At 47.1% G+C, this 24804-nt stretch overlaps 1 protein-coding gene across 50 annotated transcripts in view; it reads left to right on the forward strand.

The window, feature by feature from the left end:
• The window catches only part of PTK2 (protein tyrosine kinase 2), a 240104-nt gene that overhangs the window by 71105 nt on the left and 144195 nt on the right, over nt 1–24804 (forward strand). For 30 of the 50 annotated variants that reach the window (XM_085020772.1, XM_085020777.1, XM_085020781.1 and 27 more), the window contains 2 exon segments: nt 12108–12334; nt 21530–21696. In XM_085020772.1, the coding sequence (XP_084876898.1) occupies nt 12140–12334; nt 21530–21696 (362 nt within the window). In that variant the 5' untranslated portion in view covers nt 12108–12139. 50 annotated transcript variants of the gene reach the window in all.

Here is a 24804-nt window from a genome sequence, read left to right on the forward strand (position 1 = left end):
TGCAGTCGTGGTCGTCAGGAGGCAGGCGCAGATGTGCTCCTCCTGGCTCCGGGACAGCAGACCTCTGGGGGGTTATGTCGTGGGATGCAGCTTCACCAAGCACCTGTTCCATCTGGCGTTCCATCCAGCCACACTGCCATCCCGTCGTTTTCATCATAGTAGATGCTTATCGAGTGGTGCCAGGAATGGTAGGGAAACAGCCGTTCTTCTACCCTGGACCCCTTCCATAGAGGTCGGCCCTGGAGAAGGTGCAGAAGTATCTCTTCTAGGGCGTGGTAGCCCTCAGGATCTCTCCTTGAGACTCGCTGCCTGGGGCTGTGGAATCTGCTTTGGCAGCATTCTTTCTTTCATTCATTCAAGCGTCAGTGTGTGTTCAGTTCCTCCCAGGGTTGTTGGGGCTGCAGTGGTGGCAGGTGTGCGTGTGTGCACACTTAGTACAGGGGGCTGCTTCACTGAGCTTTAGGATTTTAGGGGCAGAGAACGTTGTTAGGATGGACCTCATGGGATCTTCGGGGTTTAGGTGTATGATGGACCTGAACTGAAAGAGTTTTTCAGAGCTTCAGTCTCACCTGGTCCCAACCCAGCCACTGAGTAGCTTTGCGTCCTTGGAATAGAGTCTTTCATCTTAGGCTTTCCTATCTGTGTAACCGAGCTAGTACCACCCACCTCTAACAGTCATGGTGAAGGCAAAATTAAACGAGAAAATGTATGTAGAGCCACTCAGTAAGTGGTAATTTTATTTATTTGTAATGATTGCTGGTACTGCGTGGACTGTTGATCCATGTGTGATCAGCTGGGATCCATGTGTGAGTTTCAGGAAAAAATGAACTTTGCAGCCATACAAAAATTGGTGCTTATCAGTGTCTGCATTTTCTGGAGAAAATGTCCATATTTTTCAATAGATTCTTAAAGGTGTCTCTCATCAGTGTGCACACGTGTGTGTAGATGGTCAGTGAACAGTAATTTGGCATTTGCAAGCATCACTCATTGTATTTGTTTTGTAAAACACCATGTGCCTATACTGTTAGCAGGGCAGCGGAGGCAGAAATGCAAAAATCAAGAACAGTTGGCATTTATCAAATGGGCCATGTGACTTGCTTCTTTGCTGGATTTCTAACTGTGGCTCAGGCGATTAGTTTTAGCTGTGCGCTTTGGCATTGCGTGTTGCTTTTGGTCAGTTGCTGGGTAAGAGTCTTCTGGCAGACCTTCTTTGTTCTCGTATTTGTAAAGGAAGGTGTATGGTTGACGTGCAGCATCCGCACTGTAAAATGGGCACATCCTGTATGGCCTGGTGCGGGTTTTTCCTGCACCTTCCGTACCAGCGTTTGGAATGATACCAGCTGCCTCCTCATGGTCCCTTGCAGTCGTTATCCCGGGAAAGGAAACCAGAGTTGGTTTCTATCACCATGACTCAGTTCTGCTTCTTTTTGAATTTTGTATGGTTTTTTTGTCTTTCATAACGTCTGTGAGATTTACTTGTGTTGTTGAATGTAGTATTTACTCATCATTTTTCATTGCCATTGATGGCTGTTTGGGTTTTTCCAATTTTGAACTATTTTGAATAGTGCTGCCATGAAATCACGTGTCTTTTGGTGAAAAGGTGCACGTATTTGTCTTTGGCATATACTTACAATGAAATGGGAGTTCCCTTTTAGCAGGCTCGGCTGATTAAGAACCCATTACACAGTGCCTGTGAGGATTCGGGTTCGAACCCTGGCATCGCTTAGTGGGTTAAAGATCCATCACTGCCATAAGCTGCGGCATAGGTTGCAGATGTGGCTCAGATCCATTGTTGCTGTGGCTGTGGCATGGGCTGGCAGCTGCAGCTCTGATTCAGTCCCTAGCCTGGGAACTTCCATATGCTGTGGGTGCAGCGCTTTAAAAAAAAGAAAAAAAGAAAAAAGGAGTGAAGTGGCTGCTCCTAGTGTATGAATTCTCTTCGGCTGAAATAGAAATCGTTTCCCAGAGCGCCTGTATCAGATTACACCCAGCCAGCAGTTACATAAAAGCTCTAGGTTGCTACACCTGTTTGACAACAGTTGCTATTGTTGGCTTTTAAAAATGTGGAGCCGTGGGAAGATGTACTTCAAAAATCAGAGGTAAAATTTCCCCTGACACACAAGTTCCCATTTTGCAGGGTACCCATTCCGTGACTCTGAGCACACAGCTCATCTCTGACCACACTGTTTGCACCACACAGGTCCACTTATATGCGGCGTTTTTTCAATAAATACATTGAAAGAACTTTTTGGGAAGAATGTTTGGAGATTTGTGACAATTTGAAAAAAAAACTCACAGATGAACTGCATAGCCTAGAAATAACAAAAATTAAAAAGGTATGTCATGAATGCATAAAATATATGTAAATATATATAACCTACACAATATGTGTTAATTGACTGTTTATGTTATGCGTAACATACTGCTTCTAGTTAGCAGTGTGCTATTATCAGTTAAGTTTTGGGGAGTCAGAGTTATATGTGGATGTTTAGCTGTGCACGGCATTGGCACTCCAGCCTCCGAGTTGTTGAGTGGGCAGCTGTACACACAAGGTTGTACAACCGGCACTACTCTTCAGCTCCGTCACCCCAAAAAGAAACCATGCACTTGCTACCAGTCACCCCCTACTCCCTACCCCCAGCCTCTGCTAATCACTCACCTACTCTCCGTCTCTCTGGAGCTGCCTGTCCTGGGCTTCTTATGAAAAGCGAGTCCCACAGCCTGTGGCCTTGTGTCTGGCTTCCTTCCCTGGCATACTGTGTTCAAGGTTCATCCACGTGGTAGCACATCAGTTCTTCATTCCTTTTTATGGTGAAGATACTCTGCCTGTGATCTGTTGTCTGGATGTGCCCCGTTTTCTTTATCCATTCATGTTACCAAATGATGTTATTCTTTTGGAACAGAGAAGATGAAATTACTAAGCAGTGTCTTTATGTTGGGCTTTGATGTGCTCTCTGGTGGATAGGCGTGACCTAGCACACAGTTGGCCTTAGAGCAGGTGTGTGGCCGTCAGGAAAGGCTGCTTCTGTTACCTGTGGATGAGCATGTGTGATGCGGTGTCTGCTGTATATTTTGTCTGGTACCTTCCTGGAGGTCCCTGTCCTTTAGTCAGGGCACGTCTGTGCCATTTTCTTGGTGATAGTTTCTCAGAAGTCACTTTTCCTCCATTTAAGGCTCTTTTTGTTGCTCTGTTCTTAGTTGGAAGTTAGCTTAGTACAATGACTTTGTTGTGATGTGTAAATACTTTGCTCTCTGACAGCAGAGGACAATGACAACACAGCAGTTGTAAGAAAGCTTTGGAACTCATGCTCCAGCAGGTTTTCTAGTTGACTGAGGCCTGAGAAGCTAAGTCCTTTGGATCCATTTGGTCCTTCTTGGATAGCAAAGCGGCTTTTTTCCTTGGTTGATTTATTTCATTTTTCCTAAATTTTTGCCCAGGATACCTATTTTAGCCCCATCTTGACCATCTGGTAAGTAATTGAGAGTACCTGTAACATCTAAGACTATTAGCCATTGAGATTTTGCTGGTTGGTTGAGCTGTTAGAGCGTGTACTGGTTTTGCTGTGTGTGCCGTAGCTGTGGGTCCCATGCTCTAGATTGGGGCTCCTGCCGGAGGAAACATCCTCATAAACCCCAGTGCGGTACAGTTTTTTAGACCTTTCTCAGCAAACTTCCGCATTGAACTATTAAAAAAAGGCAGATAACTGGAGAGTTTATGTTTTAAAAAGTTTTATTGGAGTTCCCGTCGTGACGCAGTGGTTAACGAATCCGACTAGGAACCATGAGGTTGCGGGTTCGGTCCCTGCCCTTGCTCAGTGGGTTAACGATCCGGCGTTGCCGTGAGCTGTGGTGTAGGTTGCAGACGCGGCTCGGATCCCGAGTTGCTGTGGCTCTGGTGTAGGCCGGTGGCTACAGCTCCGATTCAACCCCTAGCCTGGGAACCTCCATATGCCGCGGGAGCGGCCCAAGAAATAGCAACAACAACAAAAGACAAAAAAAGACAAAAAAAAAAAAAAAAGTTTTATTGAAGTAGAATTGATTTACAGTGTTGTGTTGATCTCTGCTGTACAGCAGAGTGATTCAGTTATTCATACACTTTTGCATTATGGTTTATCACAGCATATATTGATTTGAAATACATTCATCTTACCAACACTTTATTAATTTGGGTTTTATAAAAAAAAAAAAAGGTTGTATTTTGCCGTTCCTGATTTCCTTAGGATTTTTTTTGTCTCCAAAAATTATTCATCAGTTACTTTTAAGGTCTCAATGTTAGAGATCTTGGAAGTTAATTTACAATTGCTGTTAAAGACTGATGTTGCATTTTATCAGGAATGTAACATTTACATTTTTAGTGGTCAGAGTTCCCGTCGTGGCGCAGTGGTTAACGAATCCGACTAGGAACCATGAGGTTGCGGGTTCGGTCCCTGCCCTTGCTCAGTGGGTGAAGGATCCGGCGTTGCCGTGAACTGTGGTGTAAGTCGCAGACGCGGCTCGGATCCAGCGTTGCTGTGGCTCTGGTGTAGGCTGGCGGCTACAGCTCCCATTCGACCTCTAGCCTGGGAACCTCCATGTGCTGCGAGAGCAGCCCTAGAAATGGCAAAAAGACAAAAAAAAATTTTTTTTGTTAGTGGTATTTCAGTAAAGTGAACATATGTTTACATAACTGTCATAGTATCTGAAATTTAAACAACATTTTTGTGAAAATATTAGTTGAATTGTTATACAGGTGGTCCATGTTTTGTATAGTTCCAAAATGTACAAATTTAACTTTCTGTGATTTAGTTAAAAGTACCGGTCCCTCAACAGACGCTTCAGATTTTAGCTAGCAGGTATGTGAATTGTGAGTGGCTGCGTACAGTGCAAGCTCATTTTACGAATGGCTGTAGAAGTGACAGATGAGGCTTGTCGCCAGGGACCACTCACATCACGTTTTCAAAGTCTGCTGGCGAGTGTGCGCCTGTTCCTTTTCTTTAAGGGCTGCATCTGCAGCGTGTGGAAGTTCCCAGGCTAGCGGCGGAATTGGAACTGCAGCTGCTGGCCTACACCACAGCCACGATGGATCTGAGCTGCACCTGCGACCTACACCGCACTTCACGCAATGCCAGATTCTTAACCCACTGAGTGAGGCCAGGGATCGAACCCACATCCTCATGGATACTAGTTGGGTTTATAACCCGCAGAGCCACAATGGGAACTCCCTGTTATTCATTTTTATACACAGACAGCAGAGTGTGTAGTTGTGTTGCTTCCTTGTTTGCCGGGGATAAACCCGTGTGACATTTTACAGAAATAGATAATCAAAAGAGTAAATTGGCCAGCAAATACAAAACACAGAATTGAAACAAAGGGTGATAACACTGGAAGTAAAACTGGATGTAAGTAGATTGAAAATTGCTAATTGTGTAACAGAAATGGGAGGAGGCCTAGGTGTTTCTGGAGCCATGGTGTGAACCAGCACCTGTAATCTCATTAATTCAGCCAGGGGACCAAGCAGTTATTCCAATTTTTAAAGCCTCTAGACAAACTTAGGACAGGCTGTTAATGCTATAACTGGAGATCAAGCAAATGAAAAAAGTCAGGCATCATGGCAGGAAGTAGCAGAGTAGTAATTGTGCAGTATGGCAGAAACTTTTACTGCACAGTGTAGATAACTTTGCAGGATTCTAATTGAAGGTTAATGGAGTTACAGAAAAGAAAACAGCTGACTCTAGGAATCTAGATATGCAGCCCAAAGAGCTTTGTACAGGCAATCCTTTGACATAAATGCAGAAAAAATAGTTATGAAAAAAAGATGTCACTGAGGAAGGGACATGACAAAAAAGACAACATTAGAGGAACTCTCATCTATTTTATGACACAAAGTACAAAGGATAAAATGTGAATGGAAGGTGACCCAAGCTTAGGAAGGAGTACGGCATTTTGTCAAGGCTTTGATGCTCACTCTGCATCTTTAGTTTAGCAAGGAGAAGGCAAGCATTGTCCAAATGGCTTTGGTAGTCATTTTATGGTCCCACACTCCCACCTCTGCTTGCTTCACTTTAAATGCTGTAATTTTCGATTATGGAGAACAAGCCATCCCAGTGCTTGGTGGCTTCAGATGGCATGCATTGTGGGTCTTGTTCAGATCTGCAGTCTGGGCAGGGTTTAACAGCTCATCTCTTCCCATGTGGTGCTGGCTGGGGCAGCACCACTAGGAGCCTGTGGGTCAACTTCAGGGTGGTGCTGTCACGTGTGCCATGTGACTGTGAAGCCAGCAGCAAGCTCACCTCAGGCTGTGGTTCTTGGGCTCACTCCGTTCTTGGGTTGCTTGAGCTTTTCCACAGCCCGGTGGTCGGGGTTGTCAGTGAGCGTCCTGAGGGAACCAAGGGACCCTACGTTCCTCCCTTCCTTTTTCATCTTGCTGTTGCCTTTATGAGCTGGCTTAGGATGTGTCTTAGCCTCGTCGGAAGCCCACCCACATTCAAGGGAAAGCAGCATAGACTCTGCCTCTTGAGTGGAGTATCAAGGTCGCATTGGAAGAAGAGCATCGGGACTGGGGGAATTTGGGAAATATAAACTGCCACACGTTGATATTATAGTATTAAACACTTAAGTCATTTAACATTAGCCTCTCTGTCTAGTAAAATCACTATTGGATGTTTAGGATATTCAGGTTAGACTTTTTCTGAGAAAATAAACCTAATTTTTTTGTTTTGTTTTGATTTTTTGTTTGTTTTTGCTTTTTATGGCCTCACCCACGGCATATGGACGTTCCCAGGCTAGGAATCGAATGGAAGCTACAGCTGCCAGCCTACACCACAGCCACAGCAACACAGGATCCTAGCCGCATCTGCGACCCACACCACAGCTCACTGCAACCTCGGATCCTTAACCCACTGAATGAGGCCAGGGGTCGAACCGGCAACCTCATGGTTCCTAGTCGGATTCGTTTCTGCTGTGCCACGATGTGAACTCCCAGAAAATAAACCTAAATCTTATGTAAAAGAACAAAATTAGGGAGAAGAAAACTTCTGCCCTGCTCTAGTTTGTTTAAGGATTTGCTTTAACTGGGGTCAAACTCTTAAAAACTCTTAAAACTTGTTGATGTCTTATTTATCTATTTATTTATTTTGGTCTTTTTGCCATTTCTTGGGCCACTTCCACAGCATATGGAGGTTCCCAGGCTAGGGGTTGATTTGGAGCTGTAGCCACCCGCCTCTGCCAGAGCCACAGCAATGAGGGATCCGAGCCTCGTCTGTGACCTGTACCACAGCTCACGGCAACGCCGGATCCTTAACCCACTGAGCAAGGGCAGGGATCAAACCCACAACCTCATGGTTCCTAGTCGGATTCGTTAACCACTGAGCCACGACGGGAATTCCTTATTTTATTTTATGTTTTTAACTTAACTCCATCATTTTGCATTCTTTGCTGATTCTCTCATGTCAAGCATCTCCAGTTTTATTAAAGGGCCAGCTCATTTCAGATGTAATGAGGCTGCCTTCTTGGTGGGATCTCAGTACGTACAGTGAATATAAAAGAGCAGCTCTGGAGTAGGGGCTCATTGTGGCCCTTGGCCTTTCTCCTTCTTTCATATGTGCCGTTTGATGGAGCATTTATATCACGTTGTGGGGTGAACATTGGAGTCAATGCCAGGGTTTGTCAGCACCTGTTTCCTCACACCTGCCTTGGGACTGACTTGCTTTTCCCAAGAAAAGAAGTTAGGTACCAAGAACCCTTGAAATGTTTGCTGTGTTAATGAGAGGGAGACCTGAAGCCGGAAGGTCAGCGACTGAGACTGACAGGCTGTCTGCAGTCCTCTTTGCCATTGCAGGGAGCATGGGCCTCCTGCTGCAGTTCAGATCCAAACCAGGCAGCCTGGTGCCTGGGCCAGGCCTCGGCCAACTGTGGTCAGCAGAGTCGGGTAGGTCCTGGGACAGTTAACAGTCTCGGACAAAGTGAGGATATAATTGGTGTAAGCATCTAGAAACCCTTATAGCAGCTTGACATTCCTTCTGTGTTAACTGGCTCTGATGATAGAGGTTTTATGCTTGGCTTTTGTAGGCTTTTTATTTTTAAATTTCATTTTTCTAAAAATTGTTCTTCATCATATTTTACAAAAGTGTTGGTCTATGACAGGTTGGAAATCAAAACAAAATTGGTCCTTTACCGCAGATCATTTGAGGAGGAGGGGTCTAAAGCCCACAAATAAGCCAATTTTAAAAATGTTTTCATTTCCTCTTCTTTGATAGGAGTTTTTTGAAAAAGATACTCTGTAGTATGCAAAAATAGCAAATGCCTCTGACTGGTTAATCCTGAAAAGTTCTAAAAAATACAGCTGACGGAGTTCCCGTCATGGCGCAGCGGAAAAATAAATCTGAGTGGGAACCATGAGGTTGCAGGTTCGATCCCTGGCCTCGCTCAGTGGCTTAAGGATCTGGCGTTGCCTTGAGCTGTGGTGTAGGTCGTAGACGAGGTTCAGGTCTGGTGTTGCTGTGGCTGTGGTGCAGGCCGGCAGCTGTAGCTCCCCTTCAACCCCTGGCCTGGGACCTTCCATACGCCCCTGGGTATGGCCCTAAAAAGCTAATAACCATAGTAACAATAATAATAATAATACAGCTGACCACAGATCACAGAGAACTACAGTCACAACATCCTTTTCCTTAATGAAGATTTTATTTTTTCTGACGCAGTTTTAGGTTCACACCAAATTTGGGAGACTGCACGGAGATTTCCCACACACCACTGCTCCAGCACATGCCTAGCCTCCCCGTTATTTATGTCCCTCAGCAGAGTGGCTCATCTGCTACAGTTGATGAGCCTGTAGTGACACAGCGTAATCACCCAAAATCCATGGCTTAGCCTGCACTCCACTCCTGGTGTTACGCATTCTGTGGGTTTGGACAAACGGATGCCACAGAGCCACCATTACAGTGTCACGCAGGCTTTTAGTGCTCTGAAAATCCTCTGTGCTTTGCTTGCTCCTCCCTCCCTCCCTCCACCTCTGCAGTCACGGAAATTCTACTGTCTCTGCGGTCTTGCCTTTTGCAGAATGTCATAGAGTCGGAATCGTATAGCATGGAGCCTTTTCAGATGGACCTCTTTCACTTAGTAATAGGCATTTACGGTCCCTCCAAGCCTTTTCATGGCTCGATAGGTGGCTCATTCCTTTTTAGCGTGAATAGTACTACCTTGTCTGCATGTACCTAGTTTGTGTATCCATTCACACACCCAAGGATATCTTGGTTGCCTGCAAGGTTTGGCAATTATGAATAAAGCTGATAAAAACATTGATTACTTTTTGAATGTTTATTCACCTTTGTACTCGTCAAATAAATTCCTCCTTGGCATAATGTATTATTCTTTTTTTTTTTTTTTTTGGTCTTTTTGTGTTTTCTAGGACCGCTCCCGTGGCATATGGAGATTCCCAGGCTAGGGGTCTAATCAGAGCCGTAGCCACCAGCCTACGCCAGAGCCACAGCAATTCGGGATCCAAGCCGCGTCTGCAACCTACACCACAGCTCACGGCAACGCCGGATCCTTAACCCACTGAGCAAGGGCAGGGATCAAACTCACAACCTCATGGTTCCTAGTCGGATTCGTTAACCATGCGCCATGACGGGAACTCCATAATGTATTATTCTTTAAAAAATTTTGTTGATTAAATTAACAGTCTCGCACCCATGTTTATAAGAAAGATTGTTTTGTGCCCTTTCGCGTATTGTCCTGGTCTGGGTTTGCTGGCCTCATAAAACGTGTTGGGAGATGTTAACTGTTTGTCCTCTGGAAGGATTTCTGTAAGATTAATATTGCCTGTTCCTTCTCTTGTTGGAAGAATTCAAATGTTCCTTTGTGGGAAGAAGTTTAATTCCAGATGGACCGTTTTTAATAGAATGGGTCTGTTAAGATTTATATTTCTCGTTTTGGTTTTGGTAGGTTGTTTTTCACAAGGAATTGTACATGTATCTAAATGTTCACATTCATTGGCATACAGTTCGTAACATTCTCTTCTTACTCTTTTTATATTCTATTACTACCTCTTACTATATTACTAGTATTTTCTTCTCTAGTTTCTTTCATCCTTAATATTGCTAGGATTTGGCTTCTCTCTTTTTTTCCTAGATTCGTTTTGCGAGGGTTTTGTCAGTTGCATTACTCTTTCCAAAGAAGTAACTTGATTTTTTTCAGCTTTTAAATTATGCTTTTATTTATTTATTATTGTTATTTTTGGCCATGCCCAGGTCAGGGATTGAACCCCAGGCACAGCAATAACAATGCCTGATCCTTCACAGCTAGGCCACATAGGAACTCCCTAAATTGTACTTCTAGATATGGATGCTTGATTTCCCATCTTTATTTCTACTGCATGTGTTTAAAAGTATAGATCTATGGAGTTCCTGTCGGGGCTCAGTGGTTAATGAACCTGACTAGCATCCATGAGGACTCAGGTTCAATCACTAGCCTTGTTCGGTGGGTTAAGGATCTGGCGTTGCCATGAGCTGTGGTGTAGGTTGCAGACACGGCTCAGATGTGGCATTGCTGTGGCTGTGTTGTAGGCTGGCGGCTATAGCTCAGATTGGAGCCCTAGCCTGGGAACCTCCATATGCAGAGGGTGTGGCCCTAAAAAGACAAAGAAGCAAATAAATAAAGTATAGATTTAAATCTAACCACAACTCTATCTAGATCTCGTTTTGATACTTATTTTTATTGTATCATTCAAAATACTTTGAGTTCCTTTTTTGACTAATGAGGTACTTGAAATACATTGCTTAATTTCCAGACAGTTAGCTATTTTCTTCTTTTTTCTTTAAAAATTGTTTTATTATAGTTGATTTACAGTGTTCTGTCAGTTTCTGCTGTACAGTAAAGTGACCCAGTTAGAATTTTCTAATTATCTTTTTGCTCTTGCCCAGCTTAATGGTAGACACAGCACTGAAAATACTCTTGGTGATTTTAGTCCTTTGGTAATTATTGAATCCTGCGCTTTCATCTAGCACATGGTCAACTTTGGTAAATATTTCACCTGCAGGGATGAATTGTCCTTGGGTGTAGTGTTTCTGCCTGGCAGGTTGTGTGTTAATGATGCTATTCAGGTCTTGTCTGTGATGCTGAAAGTTAGAAGGGTGGTGGGTCTGCAGTACTCAGCCTCTGCTCTTAGAGGCTCACTTTGGGCTCAGTTTCCACCCTGGAGATGGTCATCAAGGGACACATAGCGCAGGTGTGGCTCAGTTGTCCAGCCTGTCCTCTCGCCAGCATCCCAGGCCCCTCGAACTCCTGATTTGCCTCTCGCTGCCAGAGCTTTGCTCGTCTCTCTCGTTAGTGGCTCTTAGATCCCCAGGGTCTCGCAGGCCCAGGGTTCGCAGGTGCCCTCTGGGAAGAGGCTGCCCCCGTCTGTTCCTGCCTCCATCTCTGCCGCCTGTTGTCGTGGCCTCTGAGGGTCTCAGGCCTCAAACATTTGCGTTGTTTTCTAACCTGGCTTTTCTGAGTTTCCTCAGTGGGCTTCATAGTCTTGCCAAGCTGTCCCTCAGGTTCAAGTGGCAGTTCTCCTGTCCCGCTAGGCACAGCCGTTGAGCATGCTGTCCCGCGGTGCGTGTTGCCAGTTGTGACCTCTCGGACGCTCCCGAGCGACTCAGTGGAAGGACGCTGTTCCAATCCAGGTTTCTTGTCACCAGTGCTTAGGGAGCGGCCACTCCCAGGCTGCCATGGTTGAGGAAAGGACTTGTGTTTCACAAAGAAGTTTTCCAAAGCAGGTAGCAAACTTGACACACTGGGTGCTCCCGTGAGATTGTCTCACAGACTGAAAGGCTGGGATTTAAAAGGGGAGGGTGTTACGTTACATGGTTTATAGATAACACAGCGAATTTTTGACCCAGCTAAAGCAGGGTTCCTGGCCTTTTAATAATGTGTTTAGTAGATATTTGTTATGTTGCTGTGAATTAGGTGCTGCTCTGGGTGCAGAGTCGGGGGAGGGAATTCAGTGATGAGCTCCCAGTTCTCCCGCTCACCTTCCGCACATGGCGTCACAGGGAGAGAATAAGGGACAGTGTTGTTATGTAAGTAGCAACAAAACCCGTTCTAATCAGTTGATTTCAAGTATTGCACACTGAATTTTTTTTCTTTTGCAGAATATGACAGATACCTAGCATCTAGCAAAATAATGGCAGCTGCTTATCTTGACCCAAACTTGAATCACACACCGAATTCAAGTACCAAGACTCACCTGGGCACCGGTGTGGAACGTTCCCCCGGGGCGATGGATCGAGTGTTGAAGGTCTTTCATTATTTTGAAAGCAACAGTGAGCCAACCACCTGGGCCAGTATTATCAGGCATGGGGATGCTACTGACGTCAGGGTAAGTACCTTCTCCTAGGACACACCCGCAGCCTATGTTTAGGTCAAATGTTAAGGGCACGCACCCAAAAAAGAGGAAGGAATAATTTTATTCCCATATTTCAGAGAGGTTACCTTTCCTCTGCAGTATGTGCTGTTACTATGTGACTGACCCAGAGTTGTCACTGATGTAAAATTCCTTAGAAAAAGAATAACTGCATCATATTATTCTCAGAGTGCCAATGGCTTGTTTTTCTCTCCTGTTTTTTTAAAAAAATCTCTTTGAAGGATACAAGAAAACAAAGCTATTAAAACAGCCTCTAGTAACTGCTGAAATAATTTGTTTTCTAGAAAGTGTAATTTTGAAGGTATTCACACGACTCCAAGTAGGATAGATTCTTGAGACCCTGATAGCTGTCTTCTCTCTACCAGACAGTGGGCAGGGTCTGGGGAAGTGAAGGCTCTGCTCACGCAGCTCACAGTCTGGTGTGGGAGAGCCCGTGGGCTTCACCAAGGCGCAGAAAGTACTTCCCCAGCTGCTCCAGGGGGCCAGGAGCCTGCAGGAGTGAGCGCGTGTGGATGTGGGCAGTAGCTGGAAGGGGTGTCCTCCGGGTGCTGCTGAGATGACAGAGTTGTGTCTATGAGAAACCCGTCATAGGCAGAGGTTGCGGCCAGGGAGGCGTGAGCAGGTGGCACCGTGATTTCAGAAAGCCGAGTTCAAAGCCTGGGTCTTCAGGACGCTTACCTTGATCATGTGTGGAAGAAACCCTCCCACTTGGTCACGTTCATCCGAGGAGGACAGATGCCCAGTGAGTGGTGATGAAATCAGTTCATTTGCTAGTTTTAACTTACAGGCCCTAGCGATGTTTAAAGCACAATAAGGGGGGTGATAGAGCTTAGACTTCAGCTACATATTACATGTGACTTGTGTGTAACATTCTGTTACTTCCGTGATATTGTAACACTGACTACTCAGATGGATTGATTAGTAAAAGAAGAATCATTCGCTCAGGATTTGAACTACATGTTAGTATCTATCCATGTGTTATACTTGAAATACAGCAGTCTCTTTTTACAAGCTTTTTATGAAGCTTGGTGGCTTTTTCTATCGTTCCATTTTATGTTTAACCTCATAAACACAATCACTGGAGAAGAGCCTTGGACATGTAACATTTAAGGGAAGGCTGTTAGAGTACGTCCTACTTTTTGTAAATTTCAGATACCATGAGAGAGGAAATTCTTTAAATCATCACAACAGCCTTAACAAGCATCAGAGCATTTGTGCAGGAGGGAACCTTTAAAAGATTATGAATTTGACCAGACATTGAGCAGATGTTCAAGTTTTATTTTGTCAGATATTGCATCTTGGAAAGACTCCATGACAGATGTGCCTTGGTTTAGGGTTGCGTGTGTTCTTTTGTACGTGAGAGGACTCTCTATGGAGAGAACCGATGAACCAGCTGCATGTCAGCCTGCAGCCAGTGTTAAAAGACTCACCAGGCAATATTGCAAAGAAGAAGTTAAACCAGATACAGATACATGAGTTATGAGGATATATTTGTCAAACTTTTAGGAAGATCAATACAAGCACATCTGTGTGGCCCAGAAGCAGGTTGTTTATTCCATAGTGATTGGTGAATGTGTGACATAAAGCAGGTCTTAGCAGTTGATTGATTTTCACCAGGAGGCAGAGAAACCTGGGTTATCATTGCTTGACCTTAGCCCTCTCCTGAGGTAGCATGAAATCCACCTGATACTAGGTCACTGTGATGGAAAGTGGGTATTATTCATAACCCACGTTCATCTAAAGCTGTAACATTTGAAAATGCAGTATTTTCATTGTCAGTTAATTAATAGATGGATCTAACAATCAACCATTTTCTGAGAGAAGATAGCTTATTGTGGTCCAGAGTCACTGAAGAATTAGGTTGAGTCTCAGACTTCCTGCACTGCCCAGGTGGGAGCCGCGTGCAGCTGCTGAGTCCTGGAGTGTAGCTTGTCTGAAGTGACATTGTGTTAGTATAAAATTGCACACCAGACTTCAAAGATTTAGTGTGAGAAAAGAATGTAAAATATCTCCTCCGTAAGTTATTGCAGTTTTCTTCTTGGCCTGCTGGGTTAAAGAAAATATATTATTAAAATTTAATTTACCCGCTTCCTTTTACTCTTTTTTAATGTGGCTGTTAGAGACTTTTAACAACATGTGTGCCTTGCTGTGTATTCCTGCTGGGCAGCTGTGCTCTATTGAAAGTATTATCTCTGCTTGACTCAGAAGAACCAAAGCCTTTGGAGGAGTTGAAGGTTTTTCACCAGGAAAAATCTAGATTCTTGTTATAACTCATTACAGAGGTTTTATTTATTTTCTGTACTTTTTTCTTTTTTAATTTTGTCTTTTTAGTGCCGCACCTGCAGCATATGGAGGTTTCCAGGCTAGGGGTCCAATCGGAGCTCTAGCCGCCGGCCTATGCCACAGCCACAGCAACACCAGATCTGAGCCGGGTTTGTGACTACACCACAGCTCACGGCAACGCCAGATCCTTAACCCACTGATCGAGGCCAGGGGTTGAACCTGCATTGTCATGAATGCTAGTCAGATTCACTTCCACTGAGCCATGACGGGAACTCCCCAGAGGTTTTATTTCTCATGCTATAATTAACACATTTCACTCCTATTGTATATATGTGCTAATGACATGTTAATTGTATAGTCATTGCCGAAAGGAGTCACAGGTGAGTAGGTAGAGCATACGGAACAGCAGCAGGAGAAAACCGGCATTCCCTGAAGGGCTCCGGACACCGCAGGCTTAGGCCTCATGGCCTTGGCACTCACAAACCATCACTGGCCACATGTGCAGCCTCTGGGTGTGAGAAAGGCCATATGGCCATGAGGCCTCTTCACGGTGGGATCTGTGAGATGGGCACAGAGGCACATTCCATCTCTGTCACCAGCCTGGCCCTGTATAACTGCCCAAGTACCACTAGAATCAGGTGCAAGTTGGAAATCCAGTTACGACTACTCAACAGTGGGGACAGCCAGGCGTGTCCTGTCCCTGAATGATCCGCGGCCCTTGGTCAGAAACAGTTGTGCTGGCCGTGGCCAGGTGTCGGTCGCGTGCTGCAGACAGTGGTGGGGGAAGTGTGGGGTCAGTCCGGGAAAGCTCCGCTGAATTAACCCTGCCAGACCATACCGAGTAGGATCGGTCCTCTAGACACGTTGTGCTGACACTTCAGGATGACGGAGTGTAGAGCAGTCCTCCTGGAGAAGTCTCCTACGCAGGAAGCAGGATGACATTTAGGTCAGACCTGCGGTGGTGCTGGACGCAGGGTGACACTGGGACTGTATCTCCAGAGGCCCTGGAGACCTGGACCTCTGACGTCTCCACCAGGTACGTCACCAGTCACGGAGACTTGCAGGTATCCGCAGAGGAACAAGAACATTGGGTTACCATAGGCTCTCTTTGGCAAAACAGCCGGGCGACTTGATGGAGCATGAAGACAGTGTGACCCCGGCAGGAAATAACTGTCGTGGGCTCGGGGCGGTTTCTGCAGACCTCTGAGAGTCTTCATGGGCTCTTCACGCTGTGGCTGCGGTCTAATCCTGCACGCTCCCCGTTCCACACCTGCACCCCGTTCTGATGGGTCTCACTCTGAGTTTAAGACCTGAGCCACCCAGCTGCATGTGTACCTCTCGTCTCTGCCTTTCCTTTTCTTTCTCCAAAGGACCAAAGGGCTTCAAGACTAAGGGTTTCCCCATTTTAGTTGAGTAGGTCCCTTGGCATCATCTCTTACCTCTCGTTTACTCTTACCCTGCCCCCAGCACCCCTGCCCCAGTACCCCTGCCCCCAGTTCCCTACACCCTGTACCCCTACCCCCAGCACCCCTGCCCTCTGTACCCCTACCCCCTGGGCACTACCCCTAGTAACTCTGCCCCCGTACCCTGCCCCCAATACCCCTGCCCCCAGCACCCCTGCCCCCAGTTCCCTACACCCTGTACCCCTACCCCCAGCACCCCTGCCCTCTGTACCCCTACCCCCTGTGCACTACCCCTAGTAACTCTGCCCCCTGTACCCTGCCCCCAATACCCCTACCCCCAGTACCCCTGCCCCCAGTACCCCTGACTGCAGTACCCCTACCCCCTCTACTCCTACCCCTAGTGCCCTACCCCCCTGTATCCTTACCCCCAGTACCCCTGCTCCCAGTACCCCTGTCCCCTGTATCCTACTCCTAGTACCCCTGCCCCCTGTACCCTACCCGCAGTGCCCTAACCCCCGTACCCCTGCCTCTTCCTCTTGCTTACTCTTACCCTATCCCCAGTGCATTAGCTGATCCTGTCCACATTGTCTTCAGGATGAACCTGGAATCCCCCACATCATGGGACCCCCACTGCACACCTTTCTTGGAGCCCCCCGTCTCCCGTGAGCATGTTGCATGGTCTCCCCACATCCTGCTCTCCCATCTCCCCACTCCGCTGGCTGGTTCAGAATCCACTTGCCAGGACGGTCCTGTTACAATGGAAGCCAGAGCATGCCACTCCTTCACTCAAACCTTGCAGCGCCGCCTTCTCTGCTCAGAGTGGGCATTCCCGTCCTTCGGGAGCCTCTCGCCTCCTCGTCTCCCGGGCCTTTACTCTGCTTCCTGGACAGTATCTCTGATACGGCAGCCTTCTCATCAGTGTGCTCCACACCCCCAAGAGCTCCCCATTTCTCTCAGAGGAACGGCCTACAAGGACCTATGGGATCTGACTCCTCGTTCCCCATCCCAGAGGTTCCCGAAAGCAGAGCATCCTTGTGATGCCTCATTTTAGCCCAGTGATACCCACTTTGGACTGGAAAGTCACACGTTTATGTTCCTTTATGCCCGTAAGCTTGTGGTCATTTGTTAGAGCTGCAGTGGGAAACTCGCAGAGTCGCTGTAGGTCGGTGACACAAAGGTGCACACTTTGTCTTGGAGGACCGTGAGGGGCCGTGTCTGCTGCCACACCAGGAGGAGGAGGCGCCCCGCGGCTGGAGAGTGGGCTTGGGGTTTCCGCCTCTTGCATTCAGTGACCGAATGACAATAGGTCCTACCTGGACAGGTGTGATCAGAGAATGGCAGGAACCCACCGGCTTCCTGACCATGGGGAGTATCCGAAAGAGACGCACATGGAGGACAGTGACCCCTGCACGTAACAAAGGACAGATGGGCCCTGACGAGCGCACGGGGTCGTTCTCAGGAGGCAGTAAAGAGGAACAATGCTGAGAGCCCCTGTGTGGCTGCTCCCTGTGTGGCCCTTGTAATCATCACAGGAGCGTTGCTAATTGCCTGTCCGGAATGTCAGCCAACCTTTTTGTTTTTTGGTCTTTTTACGACCACACCCGCGGCATATGGAGGTTCCCAGGCGAAGGGTCCAGTTGAAGCTGTAGCTGCCAGCCTACACCACAGCCACAGCAACTCGGGATCTGAGCCTCATCTTCGTCCTTCATCACAGCTCATGGCAATGCTAGATCCTTAACCCACTGAGCGAGGCCAGGGATTGAACCCGCGTCCTCGTGGATGCTAGTCAGATTTGTTTCCACTGAGCCATGACGGGAAGTCCAGCCAGCCCTTCTTATCTTGTCTCTTGCCTCACCGTCCCTGCAAACCAATTGCTTTGACCATCACCTCCTTCCTGTGCCTGACTCTCAGCCTTGTGGGTCAGGGTCACATCTCAGCCGTCATTGCATCACGGCGCCTTTAGATGAGAGGGGCGTGCCTGATTGGATGCGAAGCACAGGGCTGTGTGGCTGTTTTCTGCTTGTGGAGAAGGTCACTTTTTTTTTTTAAATGGCCACGCCTGTGGCATAAGGAGTTCCTGGACCAGGGGTCAAATTGAAGCCGCAGCTGCTACCTATAGCACTGCTGCAGCAATGCCAGATCCTTAATCTGCTGCTCCACAGTGGGAACTCCAAGGTCACTTCTTTTCAAAGCATTATCTGAAAGACCTGGCCAAATTGAACCAAGCAAAATCATTAAAAAAAACTTTTAGAAAGAAAAATTACAGCCTTATCTTGCTAGCTAGCAATCAAAGAAATATAACAGGAAAACACACCCCCCCTTTGGTCCATCAAATTGATAACATTTTAAGATTGATTTTATCCAGTTTTGGCCTGGAGGTAAGGGACAGTCTGGGACAGTCTGCGTCACATGTAATTGGTGTGGTTTTGTTGGAGCTCAGTTGGGCTGTACTTACCAAAATGTCACGTTTTAAGTAGCCTTTAACCCAGCATGTCTGTTTCCAAGCAGTGCTTATCCGCATGTGTGACGACGGCTAGAAGGATGGTCACGGCCTATTACTTCCATTTCCACCTCCCTTCCCCCCAAAACAAGGAACTAAAAAAGCAAGGTGACTGGAGTGCCCACTGTGGCTCAGCAGGTTAAAAGCCTGCCTTGTATGCGTACGGGTGCGGGTTCAATCCCTGGCCTCGCTCAGTGGGTTAAGGATCTGGTATTGCTGTGGCTCTGGTGTAGGCCGGCAGCTGTAGCTCTGATTAGACCCCTAGCCTGGGAGCCTCCACATACCACGGGTGTGGCCCTAAAAAGGACGGGAAAAAAAAAGGAAATGACCGCCTCCCAGTAGTGAGGGGCTGGTTGCTGTGTCCCCACCGGGGTACGAACAGGAGGCAGACACCGGCTTCCTTCCCTCCAACATGAGACTCTGATCAGGAAAAGGCCTGGGCTAAGGTATGAAAGAGTAAATGGAGATCTCAACCTTACGTTGAGGGCTGGGTTGTCCTGAGCCTTTGAAGCCAGGATGAGGAATTTAGATTTAATTTAGCTGCCTTTAGTTGCATGTTATAAACCCTTATCCTGTTATCTCCCGGGAGACAGTTGCTTTTCTAAGTGTATGTATTCCCGAAGTGATGTGCTCGTGTACTGGCGTCTGTGTGTGTGACATGGAAAAGGTAGTCTTTCCATATGGCCGCATTGTAGTATTTGTTGAGTTTGCATCTCTCACTAAATATTTAGCTCTAAAAGTTCTTTGTTTGGTTATCCAGAACCAAATACTTGGTTCTCAGTGTTGTTGCTGAGCACACAGATGCACATTCAGCATCAAGTGTTTAAGTATCTTGTGTGTTCATAATCTTGGCTGCTCTCCAGATTGAGTCAGAGACAACACTTACGCGAGTACCGGAGGAAGAGAAATAGGACAGGACTCAATGTGGAAGCATAACGGAAAAGCAGAAGATGAAGTAAAGGGAAACGTCTGTGTGTTTGTTGCCTGATGTCATAGTGCAGAGTGAAGCCGCAACATGGTTTTTGGTTCACGGTCCCACAGGATAGCGACTCTTGGTTAGGCAGCCCCACACTTGAAACCACTCTGGCTGCTTCTGGCAGTGCGATCCAGTGACCTGACCAAACCTGTCTGTCCCACAAGACATCAAGACTGAGAACCTGCCTTCTCCTAATTGGCACCACATTTTTGGACTCAGCATCTCTAATTGATACTGCTGCTCTGCAGGAGGGCTCCTGTGGGTGCCCCGTGGGAGAGGGCCTGCGGGTAAAATCTGCCACAGTCACCTGGGAAGGCACCCAAGAAGGTGGGACCGCTCCTAGGGTGCTGATGGCAAGTACAGCCCTAAGGAGTGGTGGTGCGCTGCCTTGCTCTCTGTGTCGGATGTGTAGCCACAACAGGAGCAGGGCTGCTCTGGGACTGACGTGGAGCAGAGAGAGGGGGGGTGGGGGGGCACGTCTGAACACTGGGGGAGCTGAGCTGGCAGAGCTGGGACGGGAGACAGAGGCGCCTTTGTGGGAGTTTGAAAGAGGCGCCGGCTCCTGCCCTCTGCAGCTCAGGGATTTGGATGTTGGCGAGGAGAAGCTGCGGAGTTGCCTCTCAGAGAATTAGCAGAAAGAGACGTCCTTCCCACCCCCCCAGAGCACAAGGGTTTCTAGAGCTCGGCCCCCACTGCCCCTCGTGACAGGACACCTCGGGTGGCACACGGCCTGCACCGCCTCGTCTGGCGACCCTGTGGCAGATTCCAGGCCGTGCCTCCCAAAGCCAGAAAGCCGCTTCGTGCTCCTCCCAGCGTCCTTCCTCTCCCAGTGAGCGTTCGTCTTCGGGAGGCCGCTTGGCCTCCCCAGCCTGGTTCGTTGGAGCCTTCGCCCTGTTGCTCTGCTTGCTCCTGCCCTTCGTCCTCCCTCTGCCGTGCCCTGTGCTTGGCCCACAGCCTTGTCCTGGGGCTCCGGTGCTGTGGTGTGGATGCACCGGGGCCTTGACAGCTGTCTGTGGAGGTGCTGCTATTGGCCTTTCCTCACGGGGAGGGCTGGGAAATCCATGGTGTGTGCAGAACTTTTAAGGTGTGTCTTGCATTATAAGTTACATGATAGCTTCAGTTAGTTGCTACTTTTTAAAAACCAGGAATGTTTTTTTTAATAGACAATACTGGGTTTCTTCAAAGTAGACATTTTCGTGGTAATATCAGCATCATTTTTAAAACCCCTTGTTAACAGCTTGAAAGATGGATGGCCCTGGATTCTGATTAGCTCACCCTCATGTGAGGCGGCGGGCAGTTTCCGTCACACTCCCAAGTGAGTCTTCCGTATAGCCTTCCTGTTCACAAATAGACGTGCGACCACCATGGTTCTGGGGGACAGAAGGACAGGGCAGGAATCAGTTCTAACGCTTTCCTTCCCACAGCCCGAGGAGAAACGTCACCTTCTCTGGGGAGTTGCCCCATGCCCTCCCTCAAAGGCTGCCTTCGTCTCCTCTGAACTCACAGGGCCGCTGCCAGAGATGGGATTGCCCATCAGGCAGTAGAGAGCAGAGAGCAGCTGGTCAGGCTCAGCGTGGAATAGCTTTTCCTGGCATCAGTATCGGAAACACGGCCTCGGCTGTGCGTTCCTCAGTGTGTGTCTTTAAAGAAAGATGTTACAGTTGCCAGCGCTCGGCTCAGCAGGTATAACCCTCCACACTCTCCTGCTCAGGGAGGTGACGCCCCCAGGGCGGCGGGCAGGCTCGGAGGAGTAGGGGTGATGCAGAAATAACAGAGAAAGGGGAAGTGTCTTTATGGTGGGCTTTGAAAACTTTGTTCTTAACAATACGAGTTGCGAAAAAAAGATTCCTATGTAAAATTGATGTATTTAAATTGATACGCTTTTACCAAAGATGTCTGATAATTAACTGAAAGAAATGAACATTGTGTTAACTTTCAGCATGCAGTTTTTGTTTATAACCGTCGTTTTTGTGGGGGGTATGTTTTAGGGCATCATTCAGAAGATAGTGGACAGTCACAAAGTAAAGCACGTGGCCTGCTATGGATTTCGCCTGAGTCACCTGCGGTCAGAGGAGGTGCACTGGCTCCATTTGGATATGGGTGTCTCCAGTGTGAGGGAGAAGTATGAACTTGCACACCCACCAGAGGAGTGGAAGTAAGACTACAAACCTACTTTGGGGTGACTCGAACTTGATTTGTTGTGTATATGAAAGACGTGCTCAAGAGGGGGTTACCTGTGCTTCCTTTTCACCCTGATTGTCCTGACGACGCCTGTGTGAATCGCGCTGACTGGTAATGACTCACCAGTGACCTCTGCTGGCCCCTCTGTGGCCGTCTCTGGGCACCGCTTTGCTTGCTTTCCTTGCTCAGCCACCTGATGGATCCCGTCCTTTTGCGATGCTCTTTCGCTCCTCCCACGTCTCTGGTCGGTGCTGCACTGTCAGCCTCAGCTCTGAGTCGAACTCAAGCCCTGGTGCTTGTACTTGCTGTTCTGCTGTCATCCTTGTGCCCTGCAGAGCCCACACCTAGTCACCTGTTCATGGGCTGCAGAGCTCGCTTTCACCGCGCCCGGTAGAGTCTGTATATTTGGTGTTCGCATGACAACATTGAGATGAGGAAGGGGTCGCTTGGGGCCATCCTGACCTTAGGGGAACCCACATCATTCAGGGAGACTTTCCAGAATTGCCTGTGATTATCCTTTCTCTGCTTCTCTCCTAGTAATTTCTTTCACTTTTAAGTAAACCGGATGTTCGTAGGAAATTGTATGTCTAAAACACGTTTGAGAGAAGTTTAACTTGTAAAATGGGCTTCTTCCACCGAAGAACTCAGTTTTAGAGAGAATATGCTGCAGCAATGAAGGTGATCGTAGAGTGAGGAGGCCTTTCAGCCACGGGTCTAAATAGATGAGACATTTTAGAAGAAACACAAACACGTCTAAGTGAGTAAATCTTTAGTTGAGTACGTTCTTGTCCCAGTTACAATTCATCAAAGGAATATAGTTGTATTTTCAAATTTATCAAATAGCTGGAGCTGAACTAACAAAAAATATTCTGTGAGAATGCAGTTTGCCTGGTTGTCATCAATGGTTAGGAAAGATTTGACCGCCCTCTATTTTGTTAATTAAATAAGTGTTTAAAATTAAAAAAAAAAACATATTTGAAAGTTACTTTAACACGTCTAGGCATTCCTGCCTTGGCGAAGTGAGTTAAGGATTCAGCATTGTTTCTGTGGTGGGGATGGGTTTGATCCCTGGCCTGGTGCAGCGGGGATCCGTGTTGGTGTTGCTGCACCTGTCACACAGGTTGCAGCTACGGCTCGGATTCAGTCTCTGGCCCAGGCACTTCTGTGTGTCATGGGTGCAGACTTAAAAAAGAAAAAAAAAAAAAAAACCAAACCTCTAGGTGTTTTTAATCACACGGTTCTGTTACCGTCTTAGTTTACGGGGGGCGGTGGAGGCAGCCTTCCTTGTAGTGATAGTCTTCCTGCTGAGTGGAGTGTTGAACGAAGGTCTCTGGGTAAACAAGGTTTGTTCTTGTTTTTTAAGCCAATTTATTTCACCTAATTTCAGGTAGAATTGAGTAGGCACTATTTAATGGAGCCCAAATCCTCAAAAGTAAGGGAACTTTGGCTGACCTTCCCCGGATGAAGGATGATGAAGATGCTGCTGATACGGAGACGGTGACGGTGACACATTGTCGCCATCACAGGGCTGTTCAGAGCCAGGCTCTGTGCCCGTTATGTCTGTGTGTCATTTGTGTATTTGTAGTTTGTAAACTGTACATGTCATTTACCCAAACCCCAGGAGGTAAAGACTTGTTACTCCTTATTTTACAGATGAACACAGAGACACAACAAGTGTGATTTAAGTTGTACTCCCATAGAGAGTTCGTGACACAGTTTTTTTTTTTGGTTTTTTTTTGTCTTTTTTTTGTTGTTGTTGTTGTTGCTGTTGCTATTTCCTGGGCCGCTCCCGCGGCATATGGAGGTTCCCAGGCTAGGGGTTGAATCGGAGCTGTAGCCACCGGCCTACGCCAGAGCCACAGCAACGCGGGATCCGAGCCGCATCTGCAACCTACACCACAGCTCACGGCAACGCCGGACCGTTAACCCACTGAGCAAGGGCAGGGACCGAACCCGCAACCTCATGGTTCCTAGTCGGATTCGTTCACCACTGCGCCACGACGGGAACTCCGTGACACAGTTTTGACTTGGATTTTACTATCTGATTTCATCGTATGGGTTTTTAAAATCAGCGTGCGTATCTCAGTAGGAGGAATATGATCTTCAGAACTCGGAGATTGTAGCCAGGCTTATGAGATGCGTGAGGTGCACGGATCGGACGTCGTAGAGGCGATGAAAGGAGAGAATGTGATGGGAGGTGTACTTGATACACGCGTGGCTCCTTTGAGAGTGTGAAGGTTAATGGTGCTCGTTCTAAAATGTCAGTGAGGAGCAGGGGCGGTTAGAATAACCAAGCAGGTTCAAAGGGAACCACGACCGAAGTTCCAGAAATCGTCGGATAGATAAAACAGCAGATTAGACATAACCAGAAAATTGTAAACAAAAAGGCGGATCTGAGAAAATTGGCCCAAAATCACAGAGATGAACAGGTGGAAAATATGAAGGCAAGTTTATGTAACATGAAGAGTTAAAAAGTCCTTAACCCCAGCAGGAACTCCCGAAGGAGGGAACAAAAGGATGAGGAAGAGGCAGTGATCCAGAGAGAAAATGCCGAGAGCTTTCTGGAGTCAGTGAATGACATGGGTCCCTCACTGGAGGGTTAACAGAAATTCTCAAACGGGGTTGGTAAGACTAAGCACACGCTTAGGGCAGACTATAGTAAAACAGTGCTGTGCAAAAGAAAAAGGCTGCTAAACACAAGCAGAAAAAAATTCATAATTGATGCCAAGAAAATGGTGGAATAACCTGTAGTTGTTTGCCCAGTAAAATTGCCTCCGGAGCAGGTATCAGTAAGCATTGGCTCCAGAAAACAGAACTAATGATAGTGGATTTTTTCTGTATTACATGTTGGAGGAGCGGTGATCAGAATTACAGCTTTGTCAGCTACATGTGAGGGTAACAGCGCAAAGCGTAGGAGCAGATCTTATAACTGATTACCCTGAGGTCCTTGTCTCCATCCGCTGCCCGCCCCCTGTCCTCTCCCTTTGAGATCTCAGTTTTCTGGGTTTTTTTTAATGATCAAATATTCAAATTTTATTTTAAGTGAACTTCCTGTCATAGAATAAACAATTCAGTGTATATA

Source organism: Sus scrofa, chromosome 4 (genome assembly GCF_054392235.1).
Source record: "Sus scrofa isolate SSC_HxYL_T2T_F1_AM1 chromosome 4, Sscrofa_HxYL_maternal_Yorkshire_Landrace_v2.0, whole genome shotgun sequence".
NCBI lineage: Eukaryota > Metazoa > Chordata > Mammalia > Artiodactyla > Suidae > Sus > Sus scrofa.